Here is a 25578-nt window from a genome sequence, read left to right on the forward strand (position 1 = left end):
GAAAAGAGAGTAGAAAATAAATCTTCATTGATTCATTTGATCTTAACAAAAAAACTCTCGCGGGCAGAAAATTGACCGTCACGATGCGGAGAGCAAGCCGGAGATGGGGCTGAGAGACACGGAAGAAGGACCTCTTTACGAGTTTTGGTAGAGTATGAGGGAGTGTGGGTGTATGTTATTATTATTGCTGTTGTGCTGTTGTCTATGTACACGCAAGGTAGATATGAAGTATACGAGTCCTTCAAGTGAGCGAGTTGTCGTCCATCGACCACTGTATGAATTCTTCGAACAGATGTGTCCAGCTGTTGTAGTATTACTCAACAGCGTTGTTGGGTCCCTTTCAACCCGCATTTCACATGCCGAAAATCTCCCCCGGATGAGGGAAAGAGACACATCGGGAACTGTCGTGGCCCGTCAATTTATCTTTATTATTGACGGCCGTAACTGGGGAGATGAGGGTGAGATGTGAGTAATTAACAGCACGGGACAGTATGCGAGATCGGTGGAAATATAACCGGCCCCATACTGACATCTACGCATATACTCCAGTCCCGTGACCTGGCAGTTGTGGTTTTCGTGGGGCCTCGGCCTCGTCGAACCTCGGCATTTTTTCTCGTAAGCTGCACGTAGCAGGCAATTGTCTCTTGTCTCTCCTTGTCATGGGCCCAAAGAGACTCTTGTCAATGACCTCAAGTACCGAGTTGCATACTGTGCTGCTAATAAATTCATTATCGTCTCCGGCATCAATCGTCGGCTATACCAATCCCACTTGATTTCGCTGCCTCCTGGTCGTTGTGTTTTAATTGATTATTCTTCTTCTTCTCCTTTGCTATCGTCCCTCATCCTCTGTCACATATCACACCCTTTCCCAGCTCGCCCTCTCACACCCCCGCGAGTTGTTTTCGATCCCTCCTCCTCCACATCACCCGCATGCGCCGCAGTTGAGAAAGATGGTCCAGGAGCTTCGTTTTGACAACCAGACCGTAGTGGTCACTGGTGCAGGAGGTGGTCTGGGCAAGGCATACGCCCTCTTCTTTGCTTCGAGAGGCGCCAATGTCGTCGTCAACGATCTAGGAGGATCTTTCAAGGGTGAAGGTGCCGGCACCAAGGTTCGTAGTACCTGAGGGGTTTTGGCTGTCACATGCCTTTTTTTTGGACCAATACTGACGTATACAATTTTCCCGCAGGCGGCAGATGTGGTCGTCGATGAGATCAAAAAGGCTGGCGGCAAGGCCGTGGCCAACTACGACAGCGTCGAGAATGGTGAAAGAATCATCCAGACAGCCATCGACAACTTCGGCCGCGTCGATGTACTCCTCAACAATGCCGGCATCCTCCGAGACATCAGTTTCAAGAACATGAAAGATTCTGACTGGGACCTGATCAACACGGTACACATCAAGGGTGCCTACAAGTGTGCGAGAGCTGCGTGGCCACACTTCAGGAAGCAAAAGTACGGCAGAGTCATCAACACCGCCTCCGCCGCCGGTCTGTTTGGCAGTTTCGGTCAGTGCAACTACTCGGCCGCCAAACTGGCCCAAGTCGGCTTCACGGAGACGCTGGCCAAGGAGGGTCAAAAATACAACATCCTGTGCAACGTCATTGCGCCCATCGCTGCCAGCCGCATGACCGAAACCGTCATGCCGCCGGATGTGCTGGCCAACCTGAAGCCGGAGTGGGTTGTTCCCCTCGTGGCTGCGCTGGTGCACCCATCAAACACGACGGAAACCGGGTCCATCTTCGAGGCCGGCGGTGGTCACGTCGCCAAACTGAGATGGGAGCGTGCAAAGGGCCTGCTGTTGAAGGCCGATGACACGTACACCCCAGGTGCCATTCTGAAGAAGTGGGATTCCGTCATTGATTTCTCCGAGCCTGAGTATCCTAGTGGCCCGGCAGACATGGTTACAAAACTCGAAAATTCATTGAAGATGGGCAGCAACGACAAGGGAGAAGACATTCGATTCGACGGCAAGGTGGTGCTTGTCACAGGTGGTGGCGCTGGGTATGTGATGAGTGATGTGTTTCTCATTGAACATCTACTAACGAATCTACAGTCTCGGCCGCGCATACTGCTTGGCCTTTGCCAAACGGGGTGCGTCCGTGGTTGTCAACGATCTTGTCAATCCTGATACTACCGTTCAAGAAATCCAGAAGCTCGGAGGCAAGGCCGTTGGCAACAAGGCTGATGTTCAGGATGGTGATGCTGTCATCAAGACCGCCATCGACAACTTTGGCAGAATCGATATCTTGATCAACAACGCCGGTATCCTCCGTGACAAGGCTTTTACCAACATGACCGACAAGCAGTGGGACGATGTTATCAATGTTCACTTGCGTGGTACCTACAAGGTCACCAAGGCCGCGTACCCCTACATGGTGAAGCAGAAATATGGCCGCATCGTAAACACCACCAGCACAAGTGGTATCTATGGCAGTTTCGGCCAGGCCAACTACGCCGCAGCAGTAAGGTTATCCTGCACCATCCCTGAGACTATTTACTAACGATTGCTCCTAGAAACTCGGTATCCTAGGCTTCTCTCGCGCTCTTGCGCTCGAAGGCCGCAAGAACAACATTTTCGTCAACACCATCGCCCCTAATGCCGGAACCCAGATGACACGGACAATCTTGCCAGAGGAACTGGTACAGGCTTTCAAGCCCGATTATGTTGCCCCGCTTGTTCTTCTCCTCTCGTCGGACAAGATGCCCGATCCGCCAACAGGTCTTCTGTTCGAGGTCGGCAGCGGCTGGCAGGGACGGACGAGATGGCAACGGTCCGGCGGCCACGGCTTCCCTGTTGATGTCAAATTGACTCCTGAACACGTCGTGGAGAAATGGTCCAAGATCATCGACTTCAACGACGGCCGTGCAGATCATCCAGAAGGTGGTCAAGACGGCCTCAAGTCCATCATGGCCAACATGGAAAACAAGAGCAAGAAATCATCCGGCTCAGATTCGACCGACTATCTTGCTGCCATTGAGAAAGCCAAACAAGCCAAGTCCGACGGCACAGAATTCAGCTACGACGACCGAGATGTCATTCTCTACAACCTGTCCCTGGGCGCGAAGAGAACGCAACTGCCACTCGTGTACGAGAATGACGACAACTTCCAGGTTCTGCCGACTTTTGGTGTCATTCCCTTCTTCAATGCCCAAGCTCCATTCTCAATGGATGAGGTCCTCCCTAACTTCTCTCCCATGATGCTTCTTCATGGTGAGCAATACTTGGAGATCAGGAAATTCCCTATCCCCACAAAGGCCAAGACGCTGTCATATCCCAAACTCATCGAAGTCGTTGACAAGGGTAATGCCGGTATCGTGGTTACAGGAATTACCACCAAGGATGCCAACACTGGCGAAGATTTGTTCTACAACGAGTCCACCGTCTTTGTCCGTGGGTCAGGCGGATTTGGCGGACCCAAGAAGGGTGGCAACCGTGGTAACGCCACCACAGTCTACCAAGTACCCAAGCGTGCACCTGATGCCACGGTGGAGGAGAAGACATCGGATGACCAAGCTGCACTCTACCGGTTGAACGGTGACCGCAACCCTCTGCACATCGACCCCGAGTTCAGCAAGGTTGGTGGTTTCAAGGATCCCATCTTGCACGGTTTGTGCTTCTTTGGCTTCAGCGGTAAGCACATTGTCCAAAGCTTTGGTCAAATCAAGAACATCAAGGTTCGTTTCGCTGGCACTGTCATCCCAGGCCAGACTCTGGTGACGGAAATGTGGAAGGAGGGCAACAAGGCCATCTTCCAGACAAAGGTCAAGGAGACTGGCAAGTTGTGTATTGCCGGAGCTGGTGCCGAACTAGTGGGTTCAGCCAAATCAAAATTGTAAAATCTACAAGTAGCCCGGGAAAATGGTTGATTTGATTGTTTAGCATATAGTCCGACTGTTTAACTGGTGTAATGTCATAGAACTTGCAACTGCCTGGGTATGCTCTCTCTCTGGTGACCTGTAAGATGAAAACCAACAAGCACATCTCAAAGGGACGAGGGACTCCGGATAGGACATGCCGATGGAAAAGAGGAAGTCCTCCACGGCAGGACTCCATTAAGAATAGAAGTCAGATTGTTGGAGATGATGTTCGTACACGTAGGGGCCGACCAAATTCGTCATGTCCTCGTCCCATTGTCTTTGACAACATCTCCAACTCGGAGCATGTGGAGTAATACTACCAAGGTCGACCACCTTACCTGGGCGAGCGGGTATTAGGGTAGTCCATGGGGTACGGGAGAAGCGAGTAAAAGTACTTTGTACGAAGCGTCGCAATTTGGTACGTATAACTCATCATAAGTCCCTCAATCCTCAGGGACGTCGCGGCGATATATTGACCCAGCAGGAATTCAAGGCCTCTGATCCTTTTGAATTTCAACAGACATGGCGTCCGACACAGCATCTCCGTCGTCGTCGTCGTCGTCGTTGCTACCTCCACACCTCGGATTCGTAGGTCTGGGGATCATGGGTTTCCCCATGTTTTGTAACTTGGCCGGCAAGATCCCCTCGACCTCGACGGTACATTTTTACGACGTGAACCCGGAGAGCATGGAAAGGGCCCTGAGAGAACCCGGATTGGTGGCCAAGTTGGACCGGTGTAGCAGTGCAAAGGAAGTTGCGGAAAAGAGTGTGAGTTTTTTGTTTTTTGAGAGACCTCCACCGACAAAACAAAAACATGACGGAGGGCGAATGGTCCAGACACGGCCAAAACTGTCTTGCGGGGGGCTTCACTTTGGCTCCAAAAACAAATCCGAATGAGGAGATGATTTGCTGACCGACACCTTTGAGGTTCGACAGGACATTTTGATATCAATGGTGCCAGAGGGTAAACACGTCCGGGAGGTTTATTTGAACCCGAAAAGTGGTGTGTTGTCTGCCACCAATCTGTCCGACAAGATCCTGTTGGACAGTAGTACGATCGACACGACGACGTCGTTGTCGGTCGGTGAAGAAACCAGCAAGCGACACCCGACCGCAAAGTTCTACGACGCACCCGTATCCGGTGGCAGTTTGGGCGCGAAGAATGGGACCATCACCTTCATGGTGGGTTGTTCCGAGACCGACACCAACATGGGCCTCTTGAGGGAGTTGTTCAGTCTCATGGGTCGGAATACCTTTGCCTGCGGTGGACCGAGTTTGGGGCTGGTGGCGAAACTTTGCAACAACTATCTAAGTTTCACCACCACCCTGGGCAACGCGGAAATGTTCAACCTGGCCATCAAGAGCGGCATGGACCCGAGGATCTTGCAGGAAATCCTCAAAACCTCGAGCGGTGGAAACAGGAATGCGCAGGTCGAGAACCCCGTACCCGGACTGAGTCCGAATGCACCGGCGAGCAACAATTACAAACCGGGATTCATCATCGAGTACGTCAAAAAGGACATCGAACTCGCAATGGACGCCTGTGAACGTGTCGACGCGAAATTGTTCATGGGCCCATCCATCAGGGACGCTTATTACGAAGCAAGTAAACCCCCAGAAAACTCCGGGATGGATTCGAAAATCGTTTATCGCTGGATGGGTGGGGAGGAGGATTGGAAAGAAAAGTTGGGATTGTAAATTGGAACGAGTTGAGGTGACTTAAGCCGAGTCGAGTTGAGTCGAGTCGAAGTCGATGTTGACCTGAGTTGACTTCGCCATGGTCCAACATTGGGTTGATTTGTTTGCAAGACACTTTGGACGTTCTCGTCGGGGTCGTCATGACTAACGTTGTCGATGTTGACGGTAGGGAGGGAGAAATTGTGCTGGCCACGACAAGTCTTAACGTCTTGAAGGGGGGGGAGGGGGAGGGGGAGGGGGGGGAATAAGGGTAAGGGGACGAGGAAAGGGGACAACGAAACACTCGTAAAAAGGTACCGCGGCCAGACAAATTCTTCACAAATATCTCTTCTGGTCCCCCATGTGTCAGATCGATGCACCGTATGAGAGGCATGTTGAGTTGAGTATCAGACACTTGACCGTCGGGACCTTCTCCACATGGCAAGACCTCGTACTCTCCGTACGTACTCGTACAATCCAGGAGATCAGTCGGAACTGTGCCGTGATACTCCGTACTCCGTAGTCTTCTCCGCACAAAATAGCCCATAAGTTCGGCAATCAAGGCAAAGTCAACAACCATGAAGAGTTGGAGTCTCGGCAATATCAACAGCGGGCAATACTTTTGTTGAAATGTCGTAACAAGTTGCAAAGTCTAGGGATGAAATTGATCTCAGTTTCGAGCTTTCTGATAAAGTGTCGTGCGGCCGAACGAGGAAATCCACCTAAACATCTAGTTCATCACGTATCTTACTCCTTGAGGATCACAAAGTTCCATCGTACATTGTGTACAACGAGGTCGACCAGGGCAAGTTCAAGTCATAGCCGACACGTCAACATGGGTTCTGTGGCACAACCGTTCAAGAAGCCGATTCCATACGAGGTACCAACTCGCGCCGAACGTTTTGCGTTTCAGTGGTTCTTACCGTTGTTCTTCAGTTCAAAGACTCATCATTGATCGATACAAGATCGCTCATCGGGGGCCAATGGGTCGGAGCAGCGTCAGGAAAGACTTTCAAGCTTACAGGTTAGTCCGACGACTGCCGAGCTTCTCTTTGGGACCATCCCTGACAAAGCTCGTCCTTTCCAGACCCGGAAGATGACGGTGAGATCTGTGATATCGCCGACCTCGATGGAGAAGACACCCGCCGGGCAATCGAGGCGGCCAGCCAGGCCTTTGAAACGTACAAACTTACTCCCCACAGGGAACGGCGATGGCTCATGCGAAAATGGGGAGACCTCATCAAGGCCAACAGAGAAGACCTCGCAGCCTTGAACACGCTTGAGCTGGGCATGCCTTACACCGAATCCCTGGCCAAGGTGCAATATGCGGTTGACTTTGTGGATTGGTTCGAAGGTGCCGTGGAGCGGACTTTCGGCGAGACGATCCCGGCCTTTCGCGGGAGCAACAGGATCTTGACCATCAGGCAGCCACAAGGCGTGGTGGCGTGCATCACCCCGTGGAACTCACCACTGGCCATGGTGACGAGGAAGGTGGGGGCGGCCATTGCGGCGGGAAACACGGTCGTGTGCAAGCCCGCACCAGAAACACCATTGTGCGCCATCGCTTTGGCCAAGTTGTTCGAGCGCGCTGGAGGTCCTCCGGGCGTCTTCAACATTGTGACGACCAGCCCTGCCAATACGCCGGCGGTCGGCCATCAGTTGTGCAGCCACAATGCTATTAGACATCTGAGCTTCACCGGTTCGACCGCCGTGGGCAAGATGCTGAACACCGAGTGTGCAAAGACGATCAAAAAGACAAGTTTGGAGTTGGGAGGATTGGCGCCGTTTATCGTGTTTGAAGATGCTGATGTCGACAAGGCCGTGGCAGGTAAGTGTCGTTACAACCACTCCCCCAACGTCTGACGTGGGCGACACCTGACGACTTTCAGGGCTGATCACCTCCAAATTTCGGTCTTCGGGGCAGACGTGTGTCTGTGCAAACCGTATCTACGTCCATTCTTCGATCCTGGACAAATTCGCCGATGCTCTGTCCGAAGGAGTCAAGAAGACATTCACCTACGGATCCGTGTGGGACAAGAAGGTGAACTTTGGTCCTTTGTATGCTGGCAAGGGTATCGCCAAAGTTGCAGCTCACCTCGATGATGCGCTTAAGAATGGAGCCAAAGTTCATTCCGGCGGCAGAGATGACAGAGCCGGCCCTAATTTCTTCCCACCTACCGTCCTCAAAGGCGGAAGAGTAGGCATGAAGTTCATGGAGGAAGAGACGTTCGGGCCTCTGGCGTTTTTGGTCCCCTTCGACACCGAGGAAGAGGTCATCAAGATGGCAAACACTGCAGATGTTGGTCTCGCAGCCTATTTTTATACCGAGGATATATCCAGGTTGTGGAGGGTCAGTGAAGCGTTAAAGGTCGGCATGGTTGGTGTCAGGGTTGGTTTGGTGAGTGCAGCGGAGGCACCTTTTGGCGGTGTGTTGGAGAGTGGACTGGGTCGAGAAGGCGGTATTGCTGCATTGGAGGAATATTTGGACATTAAGAGTATCACCATTGGACTTTGATTGTCTGAAGTGTTAGTAGATGGATGGTCTCGCATAATTGTTGTCACAGTGTTGGTGTCGGTGTTGATGATTGTAAGACTCGGGAATCCAGAAAGTGACGAGGATCGAGCGATGTCGGAAGCGCCTTGGCAAATTCTTCCACCTTAACGACTTCGCGCTCATTTCTATATCTTGAATTCCTCCACAATCACGACAACTCTAGAACTGAGACGTCTACTGTAATACGAATGCCTCGGGATAACGGTGACACCCTTAAGATTTCCTGGAGTTCAATTGCAAACTGAGTCCACTGCGTCGTGCCCGAAGTTCAACTGTACCAACCACAACCATTTCCATCTACAATGCTCATCCTCAAGGAACGCGATGTGTACGGCTTGCTGTCTGATCTCACGGTCCCAGAATGTCGACGACTTCTTGACAGCATGCATAACGTCCTCCGAGAATATACACGCACGAAGCATGCGGCGGCGTCGAACCGCTCAATACATCAACCGCTTCGAACAGTCATCACCACTAAGCTCGGAAACACCGCATTATTCATGCCCTCGTCCGTAACGACGACCACGGGCATGAAGGTAGTCACTGTCAGCCAAGCAGGCTTGAAAGGAGCCATTAATGTGTTTTCTCCCGACGGAACGCTACTGGGTCTTCTGAACGCCGATCACGTCACGGCCTTCCGGACCGCCTTGGCCGTTATGATTCCCTATGTGCGATATCCGTATTCAAAGGATAACATCGTCGTCTTTGGCGCGGGGAGACAGGCAGAATGGCACCTCAAATTGGCTTTGCTGTTGGGCGAGGGTGCAGTGAAGCATGTCACGGTCGTCAATCGGAGTACACCACGAACCATGGAACAATTGTTCGAGACGTTGCGACAAAAGTATCCAGGAACCTCTTTCGAGATGCTTCTAAAGACAGACTCGGATTACAATGCAAAACTAGAAGAACGTCTTAAAGCGTCCAATGTGGTGTGTTGTACCACACCCGCAACCGAGCCTCATTTCCCGGCCTCATATCTCGACCACAATCCACGCTACATCTCACTCATTGGATCGTACAAGCCAGAGATGCAGGAAGTTGATGCCGAGACGCTGCTCTCGGGTGAATACATCTACGTCGACACCGAGGAGGGATGCCTTTCGGAAGCAGGAGAGCTGATCAAAGCGAATGTGCAAGAGCATCAATTGATCGAGCTAGGTGAACTTCTTAGCGACAAGCCATTTGCACTTCAAGGGAACCTTGTGTTCAAGTGTGTTGGCATGGGAATTATGGATACCGTCGTGGGCGGAGACCTTCTTCAAATGGCCACAGAGAAAGACGTTGGGCTAGTCGTGGACGACTTTTGAAAATGGGTTGGAGAATAAAAGCTGCCGTCCACTCCCTCCCTACACACCATCTCCGAAAGCGTAGTCCTTCCCCCACCGAGTATCCCACGGTTTCGACTGATCAACGAACCTCAAATCGGTTCCTAGTCGGATCTTATTATCTGGGTCATGGTTGATGGTAGAGGCATGGATCTATTTCATCCGTTAACAATGGTCAATCAACGTCTGGGGAATGGGTTATGGTTACATACCGCATAAGCGTTGTGGAGGACAACGTCTCCGGCTTCATACTCGGTCAACAACCATCGACGATTGTATCGCTTACCAAACTCCGACGGACCGTCAGCGAGGAGCCCACCACTCATCATGTTTTGATTGAAGGCATTCTTGGCTTCTTCATCACTCAGCCCGCTTGCTTTGGCCTTTTTGGTGAATTGTGTTTCGATCTCTGCGCCCAAAGTGTGGCCCTTTTCGAGATATATCAAGCCACCTCCTTGTCTGGATATGTCGCCGACAGGGATCCAAGCAGTCACCGCGGTGTCCTCGCCGTATCGTAGGAAGATCTGATCATAGTGCACTCCGATCGCTTTGTTCCCTGGTGTATTGTTCCGCAAGAGTGTCCGGCGGATACCCAGTGTGTTGTCGCCCCAACCTGTCAGTTTAGCGATATAGTCCCGTAGAGCAGGATGCTTGCAAAAGTCTTCCTTGTACCAATGCTCCGTGTGGGCTTGAAGAGCCAGGTCGACGAAACATTGAGCGACTTCAGGATGTGGTCCGGTTGGACGACCGTTCGAATCGGTGAAGCCTGCGCCAATGCCGGGGAAGTCGAGCTTGTCCTTGGACGAGTCAAAAATACCGTCCACCGGGTCCGTTCCTGGTTTCAGGACGCCACTGGGCGCCAGGAGCTTGAAGTACTCTTCTCTGGCTTTCAGGACGTCGGCGCGAGGTAGTAGGCCTTTGAGAAAGAGATAGCCATCCTCTCTAAATCGCCGGCGCACCTCCTCGATGGGAGCGTCGAGTGTCGTAGGTGTCAAATCAGTCCATTCCTCTGGGCTCAGCGGCCCGTCGTTGACGAACAACTTTTCGCCGCCGAATATCTGTTCAGCTTCGGGTGACTCTGCGTGAGGCATTTTCAGCGACTGGCTATGGAACAAGGAAATTACGACACCAGCGAGTATCCTGGAAATGATCAGAATATGTGTTTGATTTGCGGCAAAGTGTTTGTGAAATCTTATATACCGGATTGCCGCTGTCTCGAGTGAAAATGGAACAAGTATCTAGTGGACCCTCGACAGGACTCTAACGTGTTGGCCTACGAAGGACGGAGGATTGCCCTCTATTTAGCCACCGATCGACGTCGGGAATTTCCTTTTTTCAGCACCCATCAGATTCGCAGATCCAGAAGACCTCAAGCTGGTGGATGTTCTCCTCTTCTTCCCCCGTTTTCGACTAAAAGAGCAATGAATCCCGCAACCTTCAAGTTGTTTCTCCTTCTCCCCCGCCTCGCTTGTATTCCATTCCGTGAATCTGGGGATGTTGGTGCGCCATGTCCTGCGAACGATGCAGGGAGCGTCACACTAAATGTATGGATCTGTCTGCATGGAGTACACGTGCCAACGTACACTAACGAATTTCAGGTGACGACCGACAGCCACGATGTAGTCGTTGTGAGAAGGCAGGCCGACAGTGCAAGCGGACATCGAAAAGGTCGCTTCGAGTGGCAGTGAGGCCTACCGGGTTCGCGGTCCATCAGACTTGGGTGCCGGTCCCGCCTCGAGGTGGGTGATTGCGGTTGATGACAACTCCTGGAAGCAATCTGACCATTGCAACAGTGGATTTTGTAGACGAAAGTGCTGCATTGGTGTCAAGCGAGACAAGTTGGAGGGACTGTGAAACCGGACGTCCAGAGCGAGAACATGCGGAATCTGTGACATCCACCGGGACCGCTGCCGGGATCTCTCTTCGAAGCCCGGCCAGTGCAGCTGCACAGAATGACGAGAATGCCAATCTGTTTGGAGTGTCCGATGAAGCGTTCCAGCAGCAGGTTCAATCACCCTTTGCCACGAGACAAGGTGCCGATTTGATGCGATACTTTGTCGACCACTGTGCGTGCTTCTTCGACTTTAGTGACTCTCGTCGGCATTTCGCCTGCGACGTGCCCCAGCGAGCGAGGAGAAATGGAATGTTGGCGAATGCCATGCTGGCATTGGCGGCCCGTCATCGGAGTCGAACCCGTCATTACGATTCCTACATCTCGGATCGTTACTACCACGAGTGCTTGCAAGCGTTGATACCGAGGCTCGGAGATTCTGCAGCGATCAAGGACGACGAATTGCTAGCAGCTGTGGTCATTCTCCGGCTTCTCGAGGAGATGGATGGTCAGTGACACATCTGCCACATGGCCATGGAGGACTAACGTCGGGCTCTACATAGTATCAATTGTCGGATCAGATCCTCAGGGCCATCTCATGGGGACTCAGGCCATCATAACGGCTTCGCAAATACAGTCTCCTTCACCCGTCACGTCACTACGCAAAGCATGTTACTGGGGTGCATTTCGGCAAGAGATCTTCATGTCCTTGACTTTTCAAAGACCATTCAAGCTCCGCCTGCCTAACCTGGCGCCGTCGGTGTCGTCGGCTGATGACTGGGAGTGGTCCCTGAAAGCAACCTATCTGTGTGGAAAGGTACAAGAGTTTGTGTTTGGAGACGATGTTGCGAATGCCGACGAGTACCATCGATTAACTCGCGAGGTTGGCGCGTGGAAAAGGGAGCGGCCAACGGGATTCGACCCCATGTATCAAGACTCGTGCGTAGAGGCTGGTTCATTTCCAGAGATTCGCCTCCACATGGACTGTCACGGTAAGTGCATGCCGCTCGACCCTGGCCATGGAACTTGACTGATGTGGTGTTCAAGTCATGGGCTGGCAGTACATATCGATGGCGCACCTCCTTCTGATTGTCCACCAACCATTACCCAGAGTTGGACCGCGTCACAAAGAGGCATTGCAAAGCATGGAGGAGGCAGCAATTGCCGAAGTCAAAACAATTTGCGGCGTCGCCATGTCCAATTCCCAAACCGCACCGGCACAACTAGTTGCATGCATGGCCATCACCTTATGTGAGCTAAGATCTCCTGGTCATTCATTCCAGATCGTCCGTGAGGAAACTAACTTTTTTCCCTTCACCAGTTGGGGATCGTTTCGTGTCGCGGTCCGAACAAGCGCTGTTGCGAGAGATGCTCATTCGGACGGAGAAAAGCACCGGGTGGCCGACATTGTCAGCACAGCAACAGCTCGAAAGATGCTGGCACTGGGATATGAGAAAGTCCAGCTCGTCGATCCGAGAACCGAGTTCTGTCTGACTCCATGGGGCTCCGCAGATGAACCAGCCATCAACCAATATGCAATGTTTGTCGGGCTAGCCCAAATGGGACGACATCGGGTTAGAGAGTCCGATGATCAGCGACAGTCCAGAAACTGCGTTCCCACCACACACAGAACGAACTTGCAGAACCCGTAGCGGCCAGCGGAGAGTGGCCCATGGGGTTCTGGCGTGTCCACTACTTATGGCCATCGTTTTAGGAGTATAAATAAAAGCCGTGTGGTGCTTTGTTGCCGGTGCCCGACGGGTACAACTTCTTCTCATCTTGTTTGTGTCTACCGGGCTCTCTCGCTCTCACACACAGCGCCTTCCTCACCAGTCTTCTTCAACATGTTCAATATCAAGCAAACCAAACTTATACGCCCTCCGCCTGGCCACGATGTGGATCGACCCAGGCCGGCCAACCTGACATATGTATACCTCGTTACCGCTTTTGTGTCCCTTGGTGCGCTTTTGTTTGGCTACGACCAGGGCGTGATGGGAACAATCGTCGCGGATGAGCGATGGATACAATTGATGAGGCCCAAAAACTCCTGGGTGACTGGAGCCGTGGTGTCTCTCTACGACGTTGGTTGCTTCATAGGTGCCATGAGTATCGGGTATCTAGCAGACTCTTGCGGGAGAGAAAGGACTTTGTCCATTGCTAGCGTCGTGTTCATCGTTGGGGCGGTCATCCAGTCGGCTTCATATGATGTGCCCACCATCACTGTTGGGAGGATCATTCTCGGGTAAGTTTTTGCTGTGCTTGGCTACGCCCAGGTTTTTCTTTTCTTTTGACACTACCACTGGGGCACGACTCGCTTGTCACCATGGCGCCCTGACTCTTGAAAGCTCTGTGTTGAACAGTTTGATTAACTGGACTCATTGTTAGGTACGGTGTCGGAGCGTGCGCCGCAGGTGTTCCCTTGTACGTTTCCGAACTGGCCCCTCCGGCGATCCGGGGGAGGATCATCGGCATCGAACAGATGATTTTGTGTCTGGGGGAATTGATCGCCTTCTGGCTCGACTATGGGTTTTCCTACCTGAGTATCCCCGACTGGTGGCGCATCCCGCTCGCGATCCAGGTGGTTCCCGCGGCGCTTTTGGCTGTGGGGTGCTGGCTGTGGGTGCCTCCCAGTCCGAGGTGGCTGGTCCAACAGGACCGACACGAGTGCGCCAGGGAAGTTCTCGCTCGACTGCACGGCGACGAGGCGGCGGAACTCGAGATGCAAGAAATCGCCGAGAACGTGGCTTTCGAAAAGACCGTGACCATGGCCGGGTGGATGGACATGTTTCGCTGGCCCGTCCTGAGGGTCACGTTACTGGGAACGGGCGTTCAATTCTTTCAACAAATCACGGGGACGAACTCGATCTTGTATTACTCCCCTTCGTTGTTTCAACGTGGAGGGATCGAAAACGCACACACCCGGAACCTCGCCACGGGAGGTATTGGAATCGTCCTGTTCGTTTTTGCCTGGGTACCCATTTTTGTTTTTGACAGACTAGGTCGAAAAACTTGGTTACAAATCGGTGTGATAGGGATGATGTGTTCAATGATTGGTATTACAGGTATGTTCACCGTGCAGGGATTGATATGGAGTGACAACACAAAGGCTGACCATATTGAAAAACAAAAGTCCTTCAGTGGCACGCTGAACATTTTCCGGGAAACAGTGGAAATTACGCCATCATCGTCTTCCCTTATCTGTTCTATGTCAGTTTCAACATCAGTTGGGGTGTAGGGTCTTGGACCTACGCGAGCGAGATCTTCCCCGTCACGTACCGCGCAAAGGGGAACGCCATATCGACCATGGCCCTGTGGTCGGGTTGTTACATCGTGGCCCAGGCGAGCCCTCCCATCGGGTCCGCCATCGGCTGGGGTCTGTACATCATCTACTCGGGCATCTGCGTCCTGGCGTTTGTGTTCGTGCGGTACGCCATGGTCGAGACCCAAGGAAAGACCCTCGAGGAGATGAGTCGGTTGTTTGGCATCGAGGAGAAGTTCGCGGTCCGGAGTGGCATCGACCCGGCGTCGGCGTTTCACCATGACAAGAACAACAACAACAAACAGGTCATCATGCAAGAGCGCGTCGAGGAAGTGAACAAATGACTACAATGAGGTAGAAAACCCAAAAACAATCAGCGGTAGAAAGAGGCGCTTGACGATGAGAGTCTATGATGTTCTTATCACCCACAAGAAGATCCGTAGATGGCGAGGCGACGTGCTACCCAAATCCAACCACCAAGTCATGTTGGTTTGTCGCCTTTTCCAGTACAACTGTGTAAAGAGTCTCGAGATAATGGAAATGAGACAGGCCACGCAATGCAGAGATCCGTTGTCCACCTAATGACATGAGGTTCAGGCTGCGTCATCCAAAGTCCCCCGGGGAGTCGTCTTGTGAATTTGCAGGTGTGTAGAATGACAAGACTGGATCTAAATCCACTGCTTGTGTATGTGATGGGACTGATCGAGATTGCAAGACATGCATACAAAGTCGGAGACATCACTGATACTCTCGAGCACATCATCAACCCAAATGGCGGACGAGAACCAGCGTCTTCATCCGAGAAAGATACCGAGTGTGTCCTTGCTGCGCGAGTCACAGCCCATTCATGATCCTCGAAGCTGGCTGTCTCATATTCTCTGGGACGGTTGGCCTGCGTAGCGCGTCCCAAGCCTTGTTCGGCCAGCCATGGTTCTCCCTCAGTTTGACCTGAAGCTTGGTGGTGTGAGCAGGATGCCCGACGCCTCGACTCGTTGGGTAGCGCGTTTGAGTAGAAGTTGGTGGTGTCGAGAAGAATCTGCTGTTTCTCGTCCATAGTACCAACTGCATCGAGTTGTCCAGTGATGAATTGTGATTTCCATGGGCTTGAGCAGATCAAAATCTCAACCAAGTTCCATCCTTTCAGCCATGAGAAATTCCTCGTCAGCGATATCATCGTCGAATTCATCTGGACCCGTGACATGGCCGTTGGTACCGTTCTGAATCGCCGGATTGTTCACTTCGCTATGCATATAGTCGTGAAAGTGAGCTCCTTCTCGACCTTCATCGCCTTGTCCTCTCTTCAGTCCCTGTTCCGTTTGGAAAGCTTCTAATTCACGAAGCGTCCAACTATCTTTGCCCTTGGTGGTGCCATCCGCTGCCTTTTGGCCGGGCAATAGTGGCTGCGCTATGTTCCTCAGGAACTTTTTAGCCATGCCAACAGCTGCATCGGTGCTTAGGCCGGTCTGACCATCAAGAATTTCCTCCGCAATCCAACGGGGCAATTGACTGCGTTTCTTCTGGAATCGCCGATCGGCGAGGACCATGATTCCGTAATCATCCTTCCCTCGAAGCACTCGACCCAAGCATTGTGCAGCATGTCTCATGGCATCGAAGGATAGAAAGTCTTGTTCTTTGATTCGATAGTTCTCACGTAGAAATTCTAGTCTGGCCTTTAGAATTCGTGATTCGGTGTATTGGAAAGGCGCGCCGAGGCACAACACTGTTCGGCCATAGTGATGATCAAAATCGATACCCTCAGAGACCTTGCCACGAGCGACACAGAGCAGGATCGCTCCCTTGCCGTTCTCGCAAGCTGTACGGTATGTTTCGAGCGCCAGACTAGTTTCTTGAGCGTCAGGGGTTTCCACGAGTAGTAATTTGTAGGTCCAAATCTGATCGAGGATACCCATTCCTTGCCACATACTGATGATCATCTCCATGTAGAGATAAGAAGGGAAGAACACCACGATTCCGTCCGGCGTTATTTTGGCGAACTCAAATAGGAGCGCGCCATAATTTCGGACGACACCAGGATCTGATCGAGATTGGAAGCCTGACGTGATAGATTGTTGATCTGAACCTCGCGTAACGATCATTGGCAGAAAGGATCGTCTCGCCAGTGACATGGGATATGACTCTTGAGTAACAGTTGTGAAATTCAACATTTTCGGATACATCTCAAGAGGTGATATGGTTCCGGACGTGACAATGACGGAGGAAAATCGTTCAAAGACGGGTTTGATGGCGATGGAGGCGTCCAGACATGCGAAATGTAGGACGGGATTCGGCACCGTGGCTTGCTCTGTCTCGAATGGTTCCAGGATCAGTAGGAAGCCGGTTTCGTACGTGGCGACTAAAGTGGCGAACGTTGCGACTTCTTGCAGAGGCTGATAGTCTTCGATATTCGTCAATTCAAGAGTACGGACAAGGGAGGTCAACCGTTCAGCACAAAACCTCAACGGTTTGCGTTCGATGAAGGTCAACTCTTTGAGATGGGAGAGGAACGAGGGTGGAGTTTCCTGAATGACATAGAGGACTTTCATTCTCGTTTTTAAATACTCGATGAATCGCTTGAGGAAGGCGACGAAGTGTTCTGCTCTGCGGATATTGCCAGGTACGGCTTCTTTTAAAAGATCATCTGGTAACGTCGGGTTGGCCATAAAAGCATCTTCAGCTCTAGCTTCATCTGCCTCCCGCAGACCTTCGACAAGTTTTTGATACTCGCTCTGGAGTTTCTCTTCGTCCGAGGCCTTCATATCCTCAATCTTCCTTTCCAGATTATTGGCACCTCGTGTGGCTTTTCTCAGAGAATCTTCTGTTAGATCGATAGACAGCGACTCAATGCAGACATTGTCAATATTGTGAGCTTCGTCGAAAACGACGATGCAGTCTTTTGAAAGCTCTTTGGAAACACGTTCCGCGATTTTAGGATCTAGCAGGTAGTGGTAGGAGTAGATTATGACATTGCAGAACGACATCATTCTCCGGGCGGAGAAATATGGGCACTGCTTGTGGTCCTCACCGTATTTCAAGAGATCGTCCAGTGTGAACACGCCCGGGGGTAGGAGATTGTGAGGCTCGAGAAGATCGAGGTTCTCGTGGTATATACAGAGTTCGACGTCTTCTCCTCTCTCTTTTTTCTCCTTCACGAAGCCGGCAGTGAGATTGCGACATCGAGCATCCACCACAGCACCACTCTTCTCTCTTTTGACGGAGGGGTGTAGACACAAATTCTTACGACTGGTGAGGCCGAGGCCTCGGAAGTCTTCGACATAGCCAAGTTGTTCGGAGCGGTATTTCATTAACGCTTTCAGTTCCGCTAGTGCCTTCTCGATTTCCGACATGGTACGCGAGCAGTAGATTAGCTTTCGATGCTCTGGGTAGTGTTGTTGATATGCCACAATGAGAGATAACAGTGATACTGTTTTACCCGTACCCGAAGGCATTTCGAGGACACAATGACCACCCGCGTCGAGCGTTCGCTTGATGTCGCACATGTAGGCATATTGTTCGGGATATATTCGAGGGTAGGGAAAGAGAACTGGAAGGTCACTACCAGATATCAGTCGACAATTTCATAGGCCACGTCTGCTATGAGGTGATAATGCTGAACTTACTCTATGAAGAACTTCATGACGAAGACAGTGGCGGCTTGAAAGAGCCACCAGAACTTGCCTCACAGTGTTAAACAGCGCCGTGTGGTATGCCCGGCAGCGGATCAACGCGACTTCATGAGACAAATGAAATGTCACACCCTCCGCGAGTGCGGTGGTGTCAGTTGTCAACCCGTTGTCGAGAGACCTGGCGCCAGTGCATACCTGAGGTTGAGAAGAATCAATGGAAAAACGACCGCAGGGACAATTCAAATCATCATTACTGAACATTTACAGACAACCGTAAGAATCAGGCACCACTCACGAGGCACCAATCATGGGGCCCTGTTTACCTACCCACCTTACCTGGACTGTCTAGGCAAGAGGCTCTTAGGCTCCCCAAGACTTACTGCCCGCACCGACGCCCAACGCCTAGGCTGCAAGTGGCCTTGAGCACAACAGACGTCATCAGTGTACGCTGTACAATTTTTCTGACTCAGGCCTCTCCCCGCAGGCGCAAGATCGAGTATAGTGTTACCATAGTGGCCTTCCTCACCTTGTCGCACAATTTTAGACCCTTCGTCGATTCCTGAATAGACGGACCTTGGCCATAGAGGACGAGTGCAGCGGTATGAGCAAAAAGTTCAAATCGCAGGCCTCCAGCGCTCGTGCCGCTTCTGCTGCCTTCGGATCGTCCTCGTTCGGTGGCTTCGCTACGCCTCCGACAGCCTTTCAGACTGCACCCTCTTCCCTTTCATACATCGCCGAACAACCAGACCTGACCGCAATCTCGGATCCTCATCTTTTAGTCGCCTTCAGAAATTTAGGAAAGAAGGACAGCATAACCAAGGCCAAAGCTCTTGAGGAGATACAGGACTATGTTGGAAGTGCGGCAGCCTCCAGCGGAGGGGATGCTGGCCTGCTAGAAGCATGGGTATGTCTTCCGTTTTTGCAGATCGTGTCCAGTCTCTCACAATGTGCGCAGCTCAGCCTTTACCCGCGTACCTCGATCGACAATTCGCGACGAGTTCGCCAGCTTGCACATATCATCCAGGGGTCTATCACTTCCCTGTATGGAAAACGAATCGCACCCTCTCTACAGCGAGTAATCGGACCGTGGCTTTCCGGCGTCTATGACAGTGACACATCTGCTGCAAGGGCTGCGCAAGATTCTATCGCTTCGTCGTTTTCAACAGATGAGAAGAGGCGGGCTTTATGGAAGGTGTACAACACGACTCTGATCGACTACGTTGAAGATGCAATATTCGTCCAAACACCGAATACCTTGAGTGATGAGCGGTCAACCACTCCAGAAGATGCCGAAGCAAAGTTTGTTCGCGTTGTCGGCAATGCGATGTACATGTTGAGCCAGGTTATCAAAACAAATTTGTCTGGTACCCAGGCCGAGCAGTCAGGTCTTCGTGAACGTACTGAGACCACAGTACGGAACAAGAAGCTTTGGGAACACTCCTATCATGATGATCCCGCACTGCGTCGGGCTGCGTGTAGTTTGGCCCTAGTCTGTTCCCAAGTCTTGCCTTCGGCTCTGGACTGGAAAGTCGTAAGCTCTTGTTTCGTGGGCAAAGCCCTACATGTCAGTCAATTAGGCTCTTCAGGTCGGTTCTCAGAAGCCATCTTGGCCCTGACAACAGCACGACCCGAGATCTGGACAACGGACTACACCTCCAAGACTTCGGCGTTCAAACGACTTCTCCAGTATCTCAGACGCGGATCCCAGAGAGGTTCGGCAGATTACTGGACCAACCTTTCCCGTCTACTGTTGAAACTTCCTTCGGAGCTGTTGTTTGGAGGCAATAATACAGGCGCAAACGATCTACCCGCCATTGAGGCTGTCGTAGAGGCAGTAAGAGAGGGTGTTTCCAATGCAGACGAGCCCCGACAGAACCTCGATACCGCATGGTCAGTCTATGTACAGATCTCATTCTGGCTAATGGAGAACGTCAATCAAGAAGACGCCCAGTCGACTTTCTTCTCTCAGCATTTGCTCCCACTTCTCCTCCGACATGTATTCCCCATCCCTCAAGAAGCCTCTAGGGGTATACCCCCTGCGACTAGCACGAAGATTTCAGATACAGTGCTTCTAGAGGCTCTTGAACGGGGCTTAAGAACTAGCTTTGAAACTGCCTGGGGCCAGTTGTGTTCAAAATTGGTTGATAACATGAAATTGTCATTACCAGAATCTTCCAAAGATTTCACCAAATCCCAGGACAATGTGATTGCGCAGGCAACACGGCTGTTTGAGCTCAAAGCGGCTGTACTGCGGACCAACTCTCTTGATTCTACAACTCAGGCCTTTGTCAAGGAAGTATTTGAGGCTGAAGATAGGAAGTTAGCCATCGCTGCCATCGACGTACTAAAATCTCGTAACGGCAAGCCCTATGGAGCTGCCTTTACACTTCGAGACGTGGCCTCGCTCGATGATTCCTCGGCTACAAGAGACCTGCTGGTGAATTTCCTACAATCTGATGGCCTGGATCTGTTGAGCAGCCCTTCAGCCGAGTTCCTAGCGGCTCTGATGCTTCGTCTAAATCAAGATCTGGCATCGATAATCTCACGTCTACTACATTTCGACGAAAACATGTTCGCGACTAAAGCCATGGCAAGTCTTTTAAAAGAAATATCAGCGCCCGAGTTCTCGAAGCACGAGAATTTACAGCTTTTTATTCTAGAAAAGATTTCTCGGGGCGCAGGCGGCGACCTTGATCGGGACTTGATATCAACGGTGTTTCAGAATCCTCAACTTCGGTCTTCCCGGTTCGATCAACTCTGCAATGACAAGATACTTGAGCAGCTATCTCCAGAGACAATTCCAGCCCTACAGCGTGCTACTCTTGGCCTACTGATCCACCTATTGAGCAGCATGACTCCCAAGTCGCAACCCTTCTCAGAACAGTTCGACAGTAGTCTCCTCTCCAGAGTTCTCCTGCTGTCTGATTCTGACGACACAGGCACTGCCGAGCTTGCTGCATCCCTATTATCAAGGCTCAGAAGCGCATCTTCGGGTTCCAGTTCCGTGGCTGAATCAGCTACGATAGTCGTATCCGATCAACTCTCCGGAAAAGGCATTCCCCTTTCAATCTTCGCATTGATCGATCTCGCCAAGGATATTCTTAAAGACATAAAATCAGATCAGTCTGGGACTGAACTACTTCCATCCGAATCACAGTGGAAAAGTGCACTAGAACCGCATCTGTCAGGGCGGCGACCACGTTCCCTGACGATCACCAGCGCGCTCCATGGCTTATTGTATTTGGTTGATGATAGCCCGGAACCTCGATCCTCGGAAGTGCTGCGCGATGCGGATGACTTCTCTCTCCTATTCAGACTCGTCTTATATTCGACCCGTCTCCTTAGTGAGTCTAGTATACTAACTCGCGTTCATGGGGCGGATCTGCAGACGTTATATTTCTTCTACGTGTTATCAATGCAGCTGGTCAATGAAAAAATGACAATGGAATCGGCGAACGACATTTGGTTGAATACCAACCAGGATGTTATTGACGAAGTTGCCGACACACTCTCTCAAGGGAATGGATTGATCCAACAATGGATCAAGGATGACAGCCTCATGAAATTGTGGATGCAACGCATTCGGTCCGTCAATGATTTGACCCCTTGCTCTTACCTTCAGGGGTTGGCATTCACGGACGTTGCATCACGCTTCGTGGACAGCCATGGAACTGCTCTAATCATGGCTGAGTTCGAGGCAGAGATAAAAGAGGCATACCGATCGCCAGGCTTGATACGCTCCGCATGCTTAATATCTTCTTGTCGCGATCAGCTCCTCACTTCGGCTCAGGGCCGTAGGCTGCTCAACGAGCTTGTTGCTGCATGCACAGACATGAAGACTTCTGCATACTCAATCGCGTCGATGCGAAGCTTAGTTTTGCTAGACTTGTTGGTCAACAGCGACCCGGAGCCTTTGGAGGCTATTCCGAACCAAAGAATGGTGTTTCTGATGCAAGCACTTATACGACTTCTGGATGCTTCTTCGGATGATCTTTCTCTGCAGACTCAGGTCTTGAGGGTTCTGGATCCAGTATTGCCTACTACCAGCGACATTTATGGAGAGCACTGGGAGCAAATGTTTGACTACCTGGTCGCACTTTGGCACGAGGAACGTAATCTAGAGGATGACCTGCCATTAATCCACGCGTCACTGCGACTTTACGGGCGACTCCAAACTCTGGCAAAAAGCGACGACTGCAATGAGGACCTTTCGGACGCATACAAGACCGCTAAGGCATCGCTCGAGGGAGGGCTCCTTGATTGTCTACAGAGTTTCCATGTTTCCGATGCGCATCTCAATCAGCCTCGTCTGATCGCTGCAGAACTACTTCGTAGGCAACTCGCACAGGTCTCGGTGCTTCATGACCCAACTCTTTACTCATTCCTCTCCTCGACAGAGGACCCAGTCCGACGCAGTGCCTACGATTTGCTCCATCGCTCCATTCCGAAAGCTCAGGAGCAAATCTCAATTGACATAGCTTTGGAAAAGAAGGATGCTCATCTGCCCGAAGAGCTCTTGTCCCTACTGTCGAATGTTCCCACGAATCAAGAATCCGGTGGCACGATTCGACAGAGCTATCTGCTTCAGTGGCGGCTGGCCTTCGATCACTTCACCAATGCTTCCTACAGACTCCAGGAAATGTATGTGGCGGATATCAAGAGAGGAGCCCTTATCACGGCTCTGCTCGATCTCATTTGTGAAATATGTCGCATCGCTAGCGGGAGGCCACTAGATGCCTCCAAAGCAGATTTTACCAACTTTGAATATGGCGTAGCCGAATCCGAACAGCAAGAAGAGCAACGACTAAGTATACACCTTTACTATTGCTGTTTATTCTATCTTCCCAGTCTTACGCGAAGTTGGTTCGTGGAGCAGAAGAATAGAATTAAGGCGCCGCTGGAGGGCTGGACGCAGAAATACTTCTCGCAGTCTTTGATCTCTGCCGCATCCTCAACAGTCACTGAGTGGGCGACATCCCAATCGCAAGATGAAAGAGAAGCGACGGTCAGTGTCAAAACGTCAATGAGTGGATCAGAAATTGTGGCATCAATTGTCATCGACCCGGAATCCCCTCCCATTGCGATCGCCATTTCTCTACCTTCGACTTACCCTCTCGATGCCCCTACGGTGGAGTCTCGGACTCGCGTTGGGGTGTCGGAGAGGAACTGGCAATCGTGGCTCAGAACCTTCCAGATCATCATTTTCAGCAGTGGAAGCATCATTGAAGGCCTCATCGCTCTCCGTCGAAATGTCCAGGGTGCTTTGAAAGGGCAAAGTGAATGTGCGATTTGCTACAGCATCATCGGTACCGACATGCAAACTCCCAGCAAGCGTTGCGGCACTTGTCGCAATACTTTCCATGGTGTCTGTTTGTTCCGATGGTTCAAGAGTTCCAATAGCTCAAGCTGTCCGCTTTGTCGAAACAACTTCAACTATGCTTGAGGGGGGCAACTGAACACTGAGCCAAGTTGTGAAGTTTGGCTAGCTACTTGGTAACTGAACACCATACGACAAGCGGAGTTGTCGCATAACTTGGGCGTCTGCTCATGACTTCGTGGGGCTTCGAGAGAAGGATGAACTTCCCTGGGACTAGATATGTAGACATCAATCAAAGCCGAGGACCAGCATGGTCTTCACGGCAGATGATGACACTTCAAAAGTTCATGAGGGTCGGGACAATAGCGAATACTATTACTTGTATCTCTTGGGCAATTGGTGCACTGCACCTTCAACCCAAGACTTTCCCAATCGAGGCATTGGATGCCCGAATCTGTAATAAACTTGCAAATTTTCGTCACCCAAAAGCACATTTTGACACCTGCAAAAGCGGGAGGAGCCGCCCACCTGGGCTTTGCTATTCGCCATCTGGGCCCTAGTTTGTTCTAGCCTGCGGGGTGGTTTGGCTCTAATAAATGTCTCGGTTTGATGGTGCTAGAGATTAGGCTGGCACCCCCATCCATTCGATCGTGGTGTACCTAGCCAAGGGAGACTTCGTTATTCTCCACGAGAAGTCTTGTTGGTGATTTATTGATTGTTATGAGTCGACTGCATGATGGCGAATTCATAAAGAGGATGTTGAGGTTAAGAACTTGCGAGATTTGGTAATCAAAGAACATCAGTAAGACTGGGACCTGTTTAACAAGCCACGTACGTGACTACTTACGGAGTACATATGTACAGTACAGTACAATCACCGAGGAGCCTTCGATCCACAATACGGAGTATCCGTAGGTAACTATATTTATATTCTGCTCCCACCGAGCTCCTCCACATATGGAGTTTGTATTGTATGATTGGAATCGGGAAGGAAGATCGAAATTGACAAACCTCAGTCTAGGTAGTTTAGTTGTATGATGTGAGACACTATTTACCGGACAATCCGTGCTTGAGAACCTACAATACAGTATTTCGTTGGCATGGCTCGTGTTTGTTGTTTTGAGGACACAAACATGTATGCAGATGCAAGAACGTTCGTGTACCAGCCGTGTGCAGGGACCAAGTCGACGTAACCACCCTGTCGTCTCTGGATGGGTCTGTAAAGAGGGAGGAGATAAGGACTTGTTTGCCGATAGAGTAGTAGGTATGGGTAAACAGTCCAAGTAATGTGAGCGTTTAACGACGTTCTGTATCCGCACCACAAGGGCAAATAGATCAAGGGTAGTACTGCAAAGTCGACGGCGAAGGGTAGTGAGGGCTATTACGGAATACGACTCTTTCAGAACTCGTGCCCTCCCAAAGGTCGGAAAGCAATCGGTGCCGCCGGTGCTCGTGCTCGCGCTCGCACTGCAAGAGTAACTTGTACTTTGGTCGAAGCGCCAACTACTGTACTCGTACAAAAGTATGGTCACTGGAGAGAGATGTGAGACGTTCGTGGCTGGGAACTTCCAGCACTGATCATCTCTCGTTACCTGCGTTTGCACCCCCTTCGCCAATCGAACATGGCATCGGCAAAAATAGACGGTCTTGACTTGAGCATTTCAAAGGGTGGGAAAAAGTTGACGTCAGCCCGGTGGCTTTGGCATTGTTTTCGTGCCCCTGTCAATGTCTGAGATGGTCAAGGGCTAGACTGCATCGAGGTGATGGACACGTCAACATCCCTGAGTGAGTTTTTCACTGGACATCCGGATGACATGAAGTTTCAAGTTTGGAAAAAGGAGAAGGAGAAAAAAAAAGCACGGAGGGTTCTGCTGTACAGTAGATGTTGACGTAGAATGAACATTACCTACAGTAGGTACTCGTATCGACATTCAAAGAACCGCAACACAAGGACTCAAAGAGACACGCGTATGGAGTATGCGAATTGTTGTTATTATTATTATTGATGGGCGAGATTAATTGCTTGTTCCTGAATGTACGCCAGGGTACGGAGCAACTTTTAGGCGAGTGGCAGATCGTCAGGTACTGCTCGGGTCGGTGGGTGCCGGAGGTCTAAGCTTTACCAGTACCCTA

The 25578-nt window shown here is 51.2% G+C and overlaps 7 protein-coding genes across 7 annotated transcripts; 5 read left to right on the top strand and 2 right to left on the bottom strand.

Moving 5' to 3' along the window:
• Window positions 1-663: 663 nt before the first annotated feature.
• Window positions 664-4060, top strand: PV06_01452 (peroxisomal hydratase-dehydrogenase-epimerase). The gene is made up of 4 exons (XM_016402056.1): window positions 664-1109; window positions 1188-2002; window positions 2055-2463; window positions 2516-4060. Exons 1-4 carry the CDS (start codon window positions 951-953, stop codon window positions 3836-3838), a joined length of 2706 nt encoding a protein of 901 aa, XP_016269109.1. The 5' UTR covers window positions 664-950; the 3' UTR covers window positions 3839-4060.
• A 4186-nt stretch (window positions 4061-8246) lies between these two features.
• PV06_01453 (uncharacterized protein) lies at window positions 8247-10400 on the top strand. Its single transcript, XM_016402057.1, has one exon. It carries the CDS (start codon window positions 8393-8395, stop codon window positions 9395-9397), a length of 1005 nt encoding a protein of 334 aa, XP_016269110.1. The 5' UTR covers window positions 8247-8392; the 3' UTR covers window positions 9398-10400.
• Window positions 9234-10633, bottom strand: PV06_01454 (uncharacterized protein). The gene is made up of 2 exons (XM_016402058.1): window positions 9628-10633; window positions 9234-9568 (listed from the first exon to the last, which is right to left on the bottom strand). Exons 1-2 carry the CDS (start codon window positions 10504-10506, stop codon window positions 9437-9439), a joined length of 1011 nt encoding a protein of 336 aa, XP_016269111.1. The 5' UTR covers window positions 10507-10633; the 3' UTR covers window positions 9234-9436.
• Window positions 10634-10922: 289 nt separating this feature from the next.
• Window positions 10923-12898, top strand: PV06_01455 (uncharacterized protein; the record flags this gene model as incomplete). Its single annotated transcript, XM_016402059.1, has 5 exons — window positions 10923-10959; window positions 11014-11154; window positions 11209-11754; window positions 11810-12238; window positions 12294-12898. 5 exons carry the CDS (start codon window positions 10923-10925, stop codon window positions 12896-12898), a joined length of 1758 nt encoding a protein of 585 aa, XP_016269112.1.
• A 192-nt stretch (window positions 12899-13090) lies between these two features.
• On the top strand, window positions 13091-14849 carry PV06_01456 (uncharacterized protein; the record flags this gene model as incomplete). The annotated part of the gene is made up of 3 exons (XM_016402060.1): window positions 13091-13488; window positions 13632-14308; window positions 14377-14849. The coding sequence occupies 3 exons, from the start codon at window positions 13091-13093 to the stop codon at window positions 14847-14849; spliced, it is 1548 nt and encodes a 515-aa protein (XP_016269113.1).
• On the bottom strand, window positions 14808-18342 carry PV06_01457 (DNA repair helicase rad15). Its single transcript, XM_016402061.1, has 2 exons — window positions 18123-18342; window positions 14808-18057 (listed from the first exon to the last, which is right to left on the bottom strand). Exons 1-2 carry the CDS (start codon window positions 18137-18139, stop codon window positions 15627-15629), a joined length of 2448 nt encoding a protein of 815 aa, XP_016269114.1. The 5' UTR covers window positions 18140-18342; the 3' UTR covers window positions 14808-15626.
• A 307-nt stretch (window positions 18343-18649) lies between these two features.
• On the top strand, window positions 18650-23835 carry PV06_01458 (uncharacterized protein). Its single transcript, XM_016402062.1, has 2 exons — window positions 18650-19032; window positions 19084-23835. Exons 1-2 carry the CDS (start codon window positions 18730-18732, stop codon window positions 23569-23571), a joined length of 4791 nt encoding a protein of 1596 aa, XP_016269115.1. The 5' UTR covers window positions 18650-18729; the 3' UTR covers window positions 23572-23835.
• The last annotated feature ends 1743 nt before the right edge of the window (window positions 23836-25578 follow it).

This window comes from Exophiala oligosperma, assembly GCF_000835515.1.
Source record: "Exophiala oligosperma strain CBS 72588 unplaced genomic scaffold supercont1.1, whole genome shotgun sequence".
In the NCBI taxonomy this organism is placed as follows: domain Eukaryota; kingdom Fungi; phylum Ascomycota; class Eurotiomycetes; order Chaetothyriales; family Herpotrichiellaceae; genus Exophiala; species Exophiala oligosperma.

What these genes read in the sequence shown, in the direction of transcription:
- PV06_01452 (XM_016402056.1), top strand. Translation starts at nt 951, where the DNA reads ATGGTCCAGGAGCTTCGTTTTGACAACCAGACCGTAGTGGTCACTGGT. An exon ending in GTGAAGGTGCCGGCACCAAG is followed by an intron (nt 1,110 to 1,187) that starts GTTCGTAGTACC and finishes ATTTTCCCGCAG; the next exon opens with GCGGCAGATGTGGTCGTCGA. An exon ending in AGGCCAACTACGCCGCAGCA is followed by an intron (nt 2,464 to 2,515) that starts GTAAGGTTATCC and finishes GATTGCTCCTAG; the next exon opens with AAACTCGGTATCCTAGGCTT.
- PV06_01454 (XM_016402058.1), bottom strand. Translation starts at nt 10,506, where the DNA reads ATGCCTCACGCAGAGTCACCCGAAGCTGAACAGATATTCGGCGGCGAA. An exon ending in TCCTCCACAACGCTTATGCG is followed by an intron (nt 9,569 to 9,627) that starts GTATGTAACCAT and finishes CGGATGAAATAG; the next exon opens with ATCCATGCCTCTACCATCAA.
- PV06_01453 (XM_016402057.1), top strand. Translation starts at nt 8,393, where the DNA reads ATGCTCATCCTCAAGGAACGCGATGTGTACGGCTTGCTGTCTGATCTC.
- PV06_01458 (XM_016402062.1), top strand. Translation starts at nt 18,730, where the DNA reads ATGAGCAAAAAGTTCAAATCGCAGGCCTCCAGCGCTCGTGCCGCTTCT. An exon ending in CTGGCCTGCTAGAAGCATGG is followed by an intron (nt 19,033 to 19,083) that starts GTATGTCTTCCG and finishes CAATGTGCGCAG; the next exon opens with CTCAGCCTTTACCCGCGTAC.